The sequence below is a fragment of the Ananas comosus genome, linkage group 19 (assembly GCF_001540865.1).
Source record: "Ananas comosus cultivar F153 linkage group 19, ASM154086v1, whole genome shotgun sequence".
Classification (NCBI taxonomy): domain Eukaryota; kingdom Viridiplantae; phylum Streptophyta; class Magnoliopsida; order Poales; family Bromeliaceae; genus Ananas; species Ananas comosus.
In genome coordinates this window covers 2,905,691-2,919,517 of record NC_033639.1, presented here as the reverse complement: position 1 = coordinate 2,919,517, position 13,827 = coordinate 2,905,691, and the positions used below count along the sequence as shown (strand labels likewise).

Here is a 13,827-nt window from a genome sequence, read left to right as displayed (position 1 = left end):
GTTATCCCCGTTTATCCCCCGAACCAAACGGGGCCAAATAAGAAGTGTTTAAAAAAACAAATAAACAGTGCCAAATGAGGCCTTGTTGCTAGTTTCAGCTATTTATTATTTACTTGAATGACCACTCACAAGTGTTTCTATGTATATTGGTTGGATTGTACTATCAAATTATGTTGATAATAATAATAATAGTTGACTAATATGTTGAATTAGCTGGATATTATGATTCTTCATCTTTACATTCTTATCTAGATTCTTCACATGGAGTGTCCTAAAATATCTGAACTAACACCTGCTCATATTCAAGTTGTTGGCAAATATTTTGATTGAGGTAAGAATGAATTTCTCTGTCTACATAATGTGAGGACAAAATGTATTTTGTACAGTTTTCTCAAATTTTAATCTGCCAAATTAAGTGAACAGCTAGTATAATGTTACATGTCTTTCGATGTTGTTCTTAGTACCAGTTGTATTTTGGGTGATAAGGGAGAGCTGAAATTCTTTCTATTTTATTTAAAAAATGAAATAAATTCTCTTTCTGAATAATTATCGGCTTTTATGCATAAGCAACTGAATAGTCTAAGTTATAGATGGAAAATAATCTGAATTATTTTTCATTAATTGCGTCAGCACTCAGCAAGTGATTGTACAATCATTTTATGATGTCATCAGAAAGATGATGGATCATTAACGAGTGCTTGACTTGATTGTTATGATTAATGATGCTTCCGAAAGGGTTGGATGACATGTCAGAAATATATTATTTGCACTTCAGTTATGTGGGCACGTTACTTCAGAATGGAGTGTTGAAACTTAAACGGCATCATCCTGTGAAATTTATCTAAGCAGCTGAAGGTGTCGACACTTCAAAAGTTCTGAAAAATAGAGTGCACAAGTTAAAGCATTTTTAGATTATCTACTCTCTACTCCATATACTAACTATATCAACATCAATAACAGTAGCATATTAAATAGAAGATTCAGCGGTAGTCGCTTTCGGCAAGATTTTAACTTGACTGCGCCACTCAAATAGGAAGCTTCTCAAAACATCAGAGTGTGAATCATGTGTTCTTACAACTTCTTTCCACTCAACTGCAATTTTCAGTTAGTTCAATCACACAATTATTTGACTAATCCCTTGTTTTGATATTGTTGCTTTTTCAATCTTTCGAGCATCTGTTTTGCCTTAACTAAGTTTACAATTTTGTCACCAGTTAGACTACACAGAATGGTTTTTTCTCAAAACAAGCTTACGTAGTGCATTCTTCTACTGTAATTAAAACTGATTAGGTTGTTTTTGTATAAGAATTGCCAATAGCATGTACATTTAAGATATGTATTTTTTACCTCTCTTATACCATCCAAATTAATCTTTGTATGCTTTACACAATTTGGGAGGAAAGGTCAAACTCATAATACTTAGTTGACTAAAGATAGTAATGTTTTAATACTTTCTACTTTCTAGCTACTGCAAATTTGACCTTGTCAAGTCTTCAAGCGTTTAATAGGAAATTTTTAGCAGAGTTTCAATTTAATTTCCTGAACATTTTAAATGTGCATTAGAGTTCAAACTCTTCATATAGTTTCATAATTTGAGTGACCATACCACCCTGTTCGTTAGAGGGGAGATAATTGCTTGCACCTCATCCATCTGTATAAACATGCATCCGTCTACCACCCCATCCATCAACTATTTATTCCATCTCCCATGTTAGTCCTGCCATCGAGTATTTCAAAGCCTTTTATTTATTCTTTTTCCTTAACATAATATTGAAAGTAAAATATGGTATTGAGGCTTGATGGCTTGACAGGGCATGGATATACAGATATGTTGCATGCAGGAAATATTTTTTCCTCTAACAAAGATGGAGAGAATAATGTGAAATAGAACAAAGAATTTGGGGTTGTCTGATGTACTCATTGAAAAGTTCAGGAGCTAAACTGATAAACTGCCCATAGTTCAGGAACCGGTGGTGCAATATATTGGCAAATATATCTTATTTATGTGTAAAATCAGGTCCCTTGATTTAGAAGTTCTTTGCTTACAATTTAGTACCTGTTTGAATATAACTTGGTCTTTATGTATTAAATTTTTATTGCTTTCTGCTTTTATCTGTCTGGTGTTAAGTACCTTTTGTTGTATCTGACTTTTTCTGCAGGTATGACTATTCTGGATACGGTCAATCATCAGGAAAGGTAGAACTCTTACTTTTTGACCTGCTTGGTTCTTGTTAAAGGTATTTCTGAAGAGAATATTTGGTCTATTATTTCTATTTTTGTGCGTGCAGCCAAGTGAGCAGAACACCTATGCTGATATTGAAGCTGCTTATAGATGCCTTATAGAAACTTATGGAGCTCGTGAGGAGGATGTTATTTTATATGGTCAATCAGTTGGTAGTGGCCCAACTCTGGATCTAGCGTCTCGTTTGCCTCACTTGAGAGCAGTTGTTCTGCATAGCCCAATTTTATCTGGCCTTCGTGTCATGTATCCTGTAAAGCACACCTATTGGTTTGACATATATAAGGTTACTTTACTATTACCTAAATCAGATTTCCCCCCCCTTTTGATAATTTCTGATTGGTAATTTTGTTTGCAGAACATTGATAAAATTCCTTTGGTCAATTGTCCTGTTTTGGTAATTCATGTAAGTATGTCCTTCTTAGTTTTATTGTTTCTTTCCTAGCAATTGTATTGAAACCTCGCAAAGCACAATTATTTCTTGGTATCGTAACATATATGATTAATCCTGCATGATTTGCTATTTTGCTTTGAGTGCACTTTTGGCTTGCTGTCAAAATTTTGAGATCATCAAAGAAGTGATCATGATCTAGTGGCTGGTGTTTTTTTTATTTTTTTATTTTTTTTATTTTAGCACTAATGAATTATTCACCGATGAATGGAAAGTATAGTTCAAATATTAACTCCTGATTAAGATACATATGATTGTCTAAGGTTATATCCTTGTATTCAATTGTTTTATGGGTAACTTTGAAAGTATTATATCCTGTTCTTTTTTTAACGATATTCAAGTTACTTTTCTTATTCATATTATTTTATATAGCAGGTGTACGCTAGATAGTAATAACCTCATTTATTTTTCCAAAGCCATAGCCACATTAGCTAGATTAAATGTTTTTTTTTTTGGGCTAAAGTGCAGACTACCTCCCTGAATATATCACATATTGCACTTAATCCCTTGAATAAAAAAACATGCAGTTAACCTTCGTCGATAGATTAGAAATGTTCTAGAGGGTTGACTATTAAAGAATTTATGAAATAACCGAAATACACCTCTATTATACTCTCTTCTTTTTCATTGTGAGACCACCTTCTCCATCTCCTCCACCGTTACCGCCTCTGCTGCTACCACGATTGCTGCTAGTGCAACCGATGGGACCACCCCTTCATTCTACGTCTCAATTTTTCTTCTTCTTTACTATTTTCTCCTACGTTCTACTCTTCCAAATCTTCTTCTTCTCCAATTATTATATTCCATTTCTTTTAGCTATAAAATAGCCCCTATAAACTCCTCTATTTTCATTCTCTTCATCTTCTCTCATCCATAATGCAAAATTTTTGTCAAGTACGGAATGTGTGACAAAAGAAGCAAAAAGATGGGAGGGAGGGGAAAGAAGGGTATTTTTGGTATTAAAAATATGGCTTAAATGAAATTTGAATGGTAGACTGGCAGAAGGGTTTAAGTGCTAACAATGTAAGCTTTAAGAGAGGTTAAGTTCATATACATTTTTTTTAAATTTTTTAGTAGATTAAGTACAACATGTGATATATTCAGGAGGGTAATTATTTTGTCATTCTTATCAAATGGTTTTTGATAGCTTGGTATTATATCAGTTTGGCTACGAGTAACAAATCTTCTTCGGAGTATGTAGCCTCTTGTAGTATGGAATATCTATGAGAGCAACAATTTAACTACCGCTTATAGGGCAAATTTGGGGTGTTGAAGCTTCTAGTGAAATTCTTTTGGTGTTTGTAGAGCAGTGATGCACTTTTGGGTTGAAAAAAATCTAGACTGCTTAAGATAAATATATAAATTTCAGGTAGGTTCGTTCCAGAATCTATGCAACTGTTGGGCCTCTTCGCAAAAGCTACATATTATTTGAGCAGGATCCCTATAGCAAATCCTATGCTTGATTTCTTTAGGAAACACTTTAAGTTGGGATGTTTCTTGGAACAACGGAACCAAGGGGAACTTCTTTTGATATAGTGTGATAAATGACTTTGCTTCCTAAGGATGTAAGTAAAAGAGAGCCAATATTTTACTCTCTCTGAACCAGAGAATGCACAACTTAATGTTGACCTGGATTAAAAGTTCTAAAAGAGAGCTCAGTCAAGCCTATAATAGTGAGAAGAAAATCTTATAGGGGGGTTCAGACTAGCGCGTAAACTAGGAGACAGTATAGAGTGGAGGGTCCACAGCTGCCGTGTGCCAGTAGTTGTGTAGCTAAACAGAGCATGGAGGGAGTGGAACGACTTGCAAGGAGATGCAAGGAGCACAGTTCAAGGCATTGGTAGTGGGAATTTAGGCAGTAGCATTTCGACCTTGAGTGTGCAACGATGACAAGTTGCGACAGACGTTTCTAGGTGCAATGTGTAGAGGGGTGGTGAAGGGTAGTGCGATAGCGTTGCATCTGTGGGTGCGGTAGCACTGCAGTGGAGGATGATTGCGCTTGGACAATAATAGAGAAGAGAGATGGGGGAACACAAATGGCAAAGGAGGGATCACTACACTAGGAAAACTAAAGAAAAACCACATAATTCACAAAATAACTTTGGAATTTCTCTCTGGGTCTACAAATGCCTTCTTGGGGCTTATTTACATGAGAATATATCAATTAAACTTAGGGCCAAGGAATCATCTGCAATTTGTTGAGATTTTCCCAAATCCAATAATACACAAGCTAAATTTAGATTGTGATTGAATCCATACTCCACTAGAACTCTCAAGTTAAATTAAATTTATGTTTTCTCTAATTCCTTTGGCCGCATCAGTAATGACATCTAATTTGTTCATTTGTACGAATTTGACAAGTTTAATATTAATTTCTTCTTGCTTTTGACGATTGAAAACACAATTAATACATGTTCAAGTTGGGAGCAAAGGTTTAATCTAAAGCGCCAACTAAATTAAGAGATAAAGCACAACTGCACAAGGTTGATCTAGATTTCATTGCCTCCGAGTGTTATAGATTTGTTGTGGACATTTGAAGATAAATTTTACCCATGTTAGTAGAACTTGTATATTTGTAGCTATTCTTATTTCAACTTTAAGAGGTAGGAAGTTTGTAGATTAGTGATGTAGTTTGACCAGACAAACCTATTTGATAATGAGTTAACTCCAAGCCTTCTTGATAAAGTTGAATATTACATATTGTTTTTTTCATTTCATTAATCAACCTTCAAACGTTAAGGCATATTTGACTCTAATTTACTCGCTACAGATAAGACTGTTCAACATTTAAAGCCCTCCCAACCACATCAACAGGTTGAAAATGTCATCTGTCCTTTTTCTTTTTTTTTTGTCATCAGCACGTGTGGCAATCATTTCTTCCTGTTTCTTCTTGTTCCTTCTCCTCCTTTTCTTTCCTCTTTCTTCTATTTGCCTCCCTCGGCTGTTGGCTTAAAAGGCAGCTGCTTGTCACGGATAAATCGCTCGTTTTGTCACGCCCCGGGACCGATGCCAATTTGGCCCGACCCGAGCACGTCAAACAGACGCCGAACGGACAGAGTTTCTCCTATCCGCCCAATGCTCATCACATGTACATTTTCAACAATAGAGAAAAGCACTAGCGGAAACATACACAAACGGCTTACACGAGGGTAAGCAATAGCCATTAGTGAAAGAAAAAGGAAACTAAACATTCACAAGTAATATGATTCATTTTAGATCATATACATTGCATCCAACTTTTACATTTAGGATTCTTTGCATTTCATTACATAATTTCATCACTTCTTTCTTACATCACATTTACCTCAAAATAAGCTTTACATTCTTTTCTTTACATCACTAATCATCAAGTACAAAAGATGATCATAGGGTACTTTACTACAAAATGAAACCCAACTTCGGTGGCCTCTGACTACGGTGCGATACCTTTACCGCGGTCGCTCGCCGGCTCGCTCGGTCCCGGCTCTGGGTGGAAATGTGGGTGAGAACTCATGACAAAGTTCATTGGGTTGCCTAACATCCGACTTTCACTAGGACTAAGCTCAGGATAATAGAAAGGATAAGTGAATATAGTAACAATTATGAACATGATGGTATATGCCTGAACAATAGCAGAAATATGCTCAACATTAATATATGCAGATTATGCAAATTCTTTCGTTTTTATCTTTAATTTATTCTTTGTTCTTTATATCTTATGCTCTTTGTTTTTTGCATATTGCTCTTTATCTCAAGTAACCCGGGTATAGACATTGATTGCTTACATTAATCAATATGAGGAAATCACTCCGCTAGGACGTCTTCGGTCTACTCAATCGGATGCATATTACGGAGCGATTGCCGAGGGGAGCGACGGATCGAGCAGTGGAATCATAGCACATGATGAAATCCTAACTCAAAGGATTTTTATAAGCTAATCTTGACTTTACACTAGGCTTAAGTTCTCTTTACTAACTTTGTTGCATAACTCTGCACTCACATTCTTTATTTTTCTTTTACTTTTGCCATCTATTAAGCATTCTTGTTCTTAAATTTCTCGTTGTATTGCCCCAACTATTACTTTAATTTACACATTGTCAATTTTCATCATTCTTTATATCACTTTGGTTCTTTGGCTAACATAACTCTCGTTCGTCACTGTTTACTGCTACGCTTTTCAAATGCCACTGATGTCTATTCATTGTGATCACTCTGTTCTTTTGCTCATTTGGTGCTCATTTCTCTCATGCATACACAATAGGGTTTCGAAATCACTAGTTACATTCATCATACTAAGGCAGTTGTACTCACATCATGCATTATTACATTTTCATCATGTACTTTACCCTAAATGTATGCAACAATTATATACATATATCTCAATGAATGACACATTCAGGCATGAGAAGGAAGTTCAATGAGTTTGAGAAGCACGACCACCTCGATAAGGCTTTCAAGGATCTCGCGATGATGTTTCTTGGGATTATTTATCGGCCCGGTTTGTCACTACCCTGCGGCAAACTAAAGCCTATTAGCATTTTTGCTCATATTTCTTTATTTTGGCTTTTCGTGACGTTATCGAGCGCAACCAACGCGTCGGGAGAATATATCCAATTAGTTTTAGAGGGGTCAATGTGCCTAGAAATCCTATGACAAAAGCCCAATTTGGGTGCCCTAGCTCCAATGTATACAAACTAGGGTTTGAATCTGCTTTGGAAAGCAAAAGTACTTCAACTATACTCTAAATAGTCATTAGAAGACTTTACTAGGCTTCCAAAAACCCTAGATTAGATTTGCAGCCATTAGAGGTGGGTGAAGCTCACCTTGAGCTCAACTCATGTGTTTTGATCTCTAAAGAACAACGATGAAAGCTTCAAATACTAGATATTCACTAGAAACCATCTTCGATTCATTCAAGACGATTTCTAGGGTTTTACTACATTAGGGTTCAAAGCTACCTTGTAAGCTTTTTCTTGGCTAGAGAAAGAAGGAGATGAGCCTCTTTGCTCCAAAGCTTCTTCACCTTTTGTCTTATTTTTCCTTCTTTCAGTTTGCTTCTTCTCTTTTCTATGTATCTAGAGAGAGAAAGAGAGGAGAGAGTGTGAGAGGGTGAGAAATGAGAGAAATCTCTCATTTACTCCAATACATAGCCTATTGGGTTGCAAAATTGCAGCTAAACCCCTCAACTTTCACTTTAATACACTGCCCGAACTGGGCATTCCGCGCAGGCAGGGATCGGTCTCTCCTTCAGGGACCGGTTCCCGAACGTCGTCCCAGCGCAGCCAGAGCTGCTGCGCGCAGTGCAACCGGTCTCTCCCTGGTGGGGCCGGTCTCTCGGGGACCGGTCTCTCAAGCAGGGACCGGTTCCCGAGAGCTAATTCCTCAGGACTTAGCCGATTTTTCGGCTGTCTCACTTCATACGCGTTCGGGGACCGGTCTCTCCCACCAGGGACCGGTCCCCGAGAGCTGAAAATCTGCAGTTTTGCAGAATTTGATTCTTTAGCTCTCGAAAACCTTCCACAACTCACTTTTAATCATTTTAACACCTTCGGACTTTCCGAAGTGTTCCATCCTCGCACTTTGGTCAATTTGACTAAAGTTCGACATTTATTTTCCGAATTTTCGGTATATTACACGTTTAACCCATGTGACGCTTGCCTTCCTTCCCGAAGTAAGGAAACCTACCTCTCTACTTGCTAAGTTAGGGCCTATCGCCTTGGACTAAAAACGAGAGAGAGAGAGAAGAAAGCTCTTCTTTTATTACTCTTGAAGCGGAGAATTACAAATTAGGATTCTGAGTTGAGGGGGTGGAGGCCACAAACTATTTAAAAGCCACTCGCCGCCCATAATGTTCTCAATACACTACTTGCACATATTCACTAGGTTGTCATTCAACTAGAGTTTGATCCTCATTAATCATGCCATTATAGGGTTTCACAACACTATGTCCCAATCTCATGCATACTAGGTACAAGTATTAAACAATTAACACTACACTACCACTAGCATGCCATAACATGTAACAATCACCATCTAGCACCCTATAATGCAAGATCACAATATGCAACTTGATCAATGATAACTAGAGTTCCTAGTGCAATAACTAATAATACATTACTAAGTTCTCATCCACACTTATCATCTCATTATAGGGTTTCACTTCCCATATATAAACCTCTAGCATGCTAGAAACAAGCGATAAACCAAATACACTACTCTACCAAGGAGCATGCAAGATATAAGACCAAACCATCATTTATCACCTTATAATGCAAGACATCGTTATGCAATTTGATCAACATGAAACTTAGACATAGGGAGCAGTTCAACTGCTTCGGGATGGCACCACCCACCTATTATAGCGTTCCGATTGCTCGTCGTCACTTGTAATCGGCCTCCCGCGACGGACGCCGCACGGCTCGACCCAACTCACGCTCGACCACCAAACGACCTCCGATCCGCGATCCGGAATTTAAAGGTCTTCGGTTTCTTGTTACGATGCTCGGAATCCGATCTCGGGTCAACTCTGAACCACGAACACTTGTTTCAGCCGGAACGTCGCACCCGCTCAACGAATCGATGAACTGTCGCTTCCCACGCGTTCGGACACCTATCAATTAGGTTAACAGAGGGTCAATAGAGATCAAACCCAACTATGTACAAAAACCCCATTTTTGAAGCCCTAGATGCCATTAATACTAAATACTCCAAATCAATCCAAGATTTAGGTAATAGTTATCTCATTAGCATTCTAGGATTCCAAAAATGCCACTTCTAGAGATCAAAACCCATGATCTACCAAGAAACCCATTTTAACCCTAGGTTTGCTACTAGGCAAAACCCACTATTAGAGCTTTGGATTCAAGCTCTAATCATCTACTTAGTATGTTAGAGTTCCACTAAATCCATTCTTAGAGCTTAAAACCCAAGCTATAGAGAGATGCCATTGAAGCTCTTAAAGCTTACCTCCAAAAGCTTGCTCTCCAATGGCCCAAAGAGGAAGAAGAAGTAGAGCTCCTTCTTCAAGCCTTCTCCTCCACCTTCTCCTTCCTTGCTCCACTTCTTAGAGAGAGAAAGAGAGTTTTAGAGAGAGAGAGGGCTACGGTTGAGGGGAAGTGAGAAAGAGAGCCATCCTCTCTCTTTATCACCCATACTTGTAACAAGTGCAAATAGCCCCTTCAACTCCTAGCTTCACCAACAGCCCAAAATGGGCATTTTCGGGTACGGGGACTGGTCTCTCCCTGCAGGGACCGGTCCCCCATGGTCCAGAAAACTGCAATTTTCAGTTTTCGCTTATTTCGCTCCGTTTTGCTCCGTTTTCGTCCGTTTGACCTCCGATTCGTCTCAAATCGAACCGAGACTCTCCAAACATGTTTTTGAGCATGTTTTCATCATCTTTTCATCCACGCTAATGCCGGATTTAACTCACGGCCCAACATAGCCTTTCGGGTCCCGTTTTCGCGCCTACGCGCATCGAAACGCCCGAAAGCTTCCGAACTTCACAGAACCTCACCGAAACAATTCAAATGGCTTTCTAACTAAATGTACACTGTAACCTCATGATTTTAGAAGTCCGGCACCTTACACCTTCTCTTGGCCCTTGTGATCTCACTGCTCGCGGCGGTCTCCCCCACCCTTGGGCCTTGCCCGTCTTAGGTGGTTTGCCACAAGTGAAGTCTAACTTCTTATACTTCAGCAGTTTCTCCGCCAAGACAATAGCAGAGCTCACATCTTTGACGTTCCTGGCCACGAGCTCCTTGTTAGCCCATGGTTGGAAACCGTCGAGGAAGAGGAATAGTCTGTCCTCCTCAGCCATGCTAGTGATGGCAAGCATTAGCTTGGAGTACTCCTTGGCGTACTCCTTGAGGGTTCCCTTGTGCTTGAGCCGTCGAAGTTGCCTCCGCGCCAAGTATTTGACGTGCTCTGGGTAGAACTGTGCCTTCGGCCCGTGCATGAAGTCCTTCCAAGTTTTAGTTCGCATTGGCCATTCGCGGCCTCTGAGGAACGCCGTCGCCACCACAACATTGCGTCGTCGGCGAGGTACATGGAAGTGATTTGGACCTTGTCATCCTCGTCCTCCAACCATAGCGCCTTGAGGTAGCGCTTTATGTGCCATAGAAAATTATCGATCTCCTACTCATCGCACGTGCCCTTGAAGCATTGGGGTTCAGGGACGCGGATCCTTAGGGTGTACTCCTGCATCTCGACGCCATGAGCCAACGCTTTCTCGAGGATCGCCATCCTCGTCTTGAGGTCATCGACCTCGTCGCTGCGGGAGATGATGATCTCCTCGATCAGCGTCTTCATGTCATCGTCGCAACTGGTGAGGTCGTGGTGGTCGAGCTGTTCACAGAACGTGGCCATAGCAGCTGTGATGCCGACCTCCATGACATGTAGCTCGTCCTCCATCATCCCCACATAACAGGCCAGGACGAAGTAGTGCTCGTCCACTTTGGCAACCGCATCCTCTAGTATATTCATGCGGTCCTCAAGGGAGGCGGACTCTCTAGCCAGAGTCCGCGGCTCCTTGCTCTTGCCACGCTTCGTCGCCTTGGGCTGAGGCACAACATCACGGACGGCAGCTTCCGACGAAGACATGTCTTTCCAACAACAAATTTGCTCTGATACCAACTGTCATAGACTTAAGCTAAATCGCTCGTTTAGCCCCTGTGGCGCTCGCCTTCCTTCGCAAAGTGAGCAAGCCTACCTCTCTACTTGCTATGTTAGGACTTACTCGCCCTAGACTAAGAACAAGAGAGAGAGAGAGAGAGGGAGAAGAAAGCTCTTCTATTACTCTTGAAGTAGAGAATTACAAATGAGAATTCTACGTTGAGAGGGTGGAGGCCACAACTATTTAAAGGCCACTTGTCGCCCATAAGCAAACAGAAAGATGCCAAGTGACATGAAACTACAAGCCAAAAGAGAAGGCTACAAGCTCCCAAGAGTACTAATAAATGTCCTAATAAATATACCTTCTAGAAATATAGAAACTCTAATAGACTCGGTTTCAGCTCCATCAGTCCCGAGATCCACAGAGATGCTTCTAGAAGACTTAGGCAAAACCTCCGATAGATATCCGTTTTGGAGTTTAAGTGATTGCAAAAAAAAATTTTGGAGAAAATCTCCAAGTCCTGACATGCTGCTGCTTTGTTCACTTCTATATTTACAGTAGTCAGTGGCCACCACCGACCATTGTGGCTTAGATTTGTGGGAAGTATATTATATATGCATGTGCTAGACCTTAATGACTTATCGATTTGTGTGTTGTGAATTTGCGTTTCTATTAGATTCCTTGATGGCTCAACTTATTGTTCGACTAGATTCCTTTTGTCCTTTTTTCTTTTGAATTTTTTTTTTATCCTTAGGAAATAGCCTCAGATTGTTCTCTTTCCTGTTGTCCCAACTTAGTGGAAAGCACATCTGCAATTTGATATGGAAAGTGGATTTTCATTTTAAGCCAAACAAATACTTAAAAAGAATCACCATTAGAATAACAGGAGAAATAGCCTTCTTTGTCCTTCCATGTTAATGCGGGAACATGCGGGTGTCCATTTCAGAAGAACACACCCTAGAATTATAGGATTTACTTTGAACCATATCCTGAAACTTATAATTGCTTCTTAACTCTGCCATGAGAATCTCTTATGTTTGATTCTTAACTAAGCAATTTTTTTTCCCTTTTTAATTTCAATCCTTTTTTTTTTTTGTTTTGTTTTTAATTCCAGGGGACAGCAGATGAGGTTGTGGATTGGTCCCATGGGAAGGGGCTATGGGAGCTCTGCAAAGAAAAGTATGAGCCTCTATGGATCAAAGGAGGGAACCACTGTAATTTGGAACTTTATCCAGAATATATTAAACACCTAAAAAAGTTCATATCGGCAGTAGAAAAATCACCACCAAAGAAAGATCGATCTGTAGGGAGCTCATCTCTCCTAGATCCTCCTAATACAAGCTCGGACTTTGGAGAGCTTTCAAGGAAAAGTATAGATCATAGAGAAAAATCAAGGGCAAGTGTCAACCACAAGGAGAAGTCGCGGCGCAGCACCGATCTGAGAGAGAAGCCAAGAACCAGTACAGATAGGAGAGAGAAATCAAAGAAGAGTGTAGATCTTCCTGATAAAGCCAGGGCCAGTGTGGATCAATCTGAGAAGCCAAGGAAAAGCATTGACCGGTCTGACATTACTTAATTCATTGGCGAAATTTGTTTCCTTTTACTAGTTTGCTATTTGTTATGTGAAGTTTCTATGTAAAGCTTCTTGTGGATTGCATTGTGAAGCTATAATTTCTTCTATATCTTTTCCTTGACTGATGTAATAAAATGGTGGCAGCTTCGGAGGGATGATGAGATCAGTGGGATTGTGCAATATCGACTGTTTCAAAGTCACGGCTTCTGGGGGCTAGAAAGAACGGAAGGTTAGTGCTTGACATTCAATTGTATTCATAGTGTTGTATAATTAATTTAATTGGATGGTTGGTTTTGTTCATGGAAAGGGTGGGGTTGCGGTTGTTTTACATTTCACGACTTATCTTACTGGAGGAGATAATCCAATTTCATTTGTTCAACATATTTGTCTTCTGTGCTTTCTCCTTTTTATTAGTTATCACAGGTTGATGAATTGAAACAGTTGACACAAAATGCTATTGATACGTTTAAGACATTTGTTTTACGCATAGCTTGATGTTTAAGTTAGAGAAAGAAGAGTTCCTCAGCACTTCAAACACATGAGAGGTGACATTTTCACTTGTTTGGATTACTTAGAGCGTTTGGAGATGAGTCACAGATTAGGGATCGGTCCTAAGAATTGGTAGATTGTTTGTTTGGTTTGCCATTGCTGGCCTGTTGGGCCTTCAAAATTTTCTTTCTTTGAAATGCTTTTTAGCCATTTTGGACCGAAATTATGTATTATTTAGCCCTTTGAAATATGTATTTACTGTTTTTGTGTCGTGATCTCTAATTTTGAAAAGAATAGCTGTTGATAAAGTCTGTCTTGGAAAGTCTCGAGTTTTTTTGAAACTATGTCAATGGATTTAATGTTATCTAATTTTCCCTTTGGCTTTGATAGTGAGAACATTTTGATTCTTCATTTGGAATTATCTTGGGCCTATAAATCTGTCCGAGTGGAAATCAGCTTAGCAGTCTTTTGGGGTCATCTTATAT

At 39.3% G+C, this 13,827-nt stretch overlaps 1 protein-coding gene across 2 annotated transcripts; it reads left to right on the top strand.

The window, feature by feature from the left end:
* LOC109725055 lies at positions 2,062-13,234 on the top strand. 2 transcript variants are annotated; one of them, XM_020254108.1, is made up of 5 exons: positions 2,062-2,196; positions 2,289-2,525; positions 2,598-2,645; positions 12,395-12,840; positions 12,998-13,234. In XM_020254108.1, the coding sequence occupies exons 2-5, from the start codon at positions 2,484-2,486 to the stop codon at positions 13,068-13,070; spliced, it is 609 nt and encodes a 202-aa protein (XP_020109697.1). In that variant the 5' UTR covers positions 2,062-2,196; positions 2,289-2,483; the 3' UTR covers positions 13,071-13,234. The 2 variants fall into 2 exon arrangements, with proteins under 2 accessions (XP_020109697.1, XP_020109698.1); XM_020254109.1 differs by lacking the exon at positions 2,598-2,645.

What these genes read in the sequence shown, in the direction of transcription:
- LOC109725055 (XM_020254108.1), top strand. Translation starts at nt 2,484, where the DNA reads ATGTATCCTGTAAAGCACACCTATTGGTTTGACATATATAAG. An exon ending in ATTGGTTTGACATATATAAG is followed by an intron (nt 2,526 to 2,597) that starts GTTACTTTACTA and finishes TTTTGTTTGCAG; the next exon opens with AACATTGATAAAATTCCTTT. An exon ending in GTCCTGTTTTGGTAATTCAT is followed by an intron (nt 2,646 to 12,394) that starts GTAAGTATGTCC and finishes TTTTAATTCCAG; the next exon opens with GGGACAGCAGATGAGGTTGT.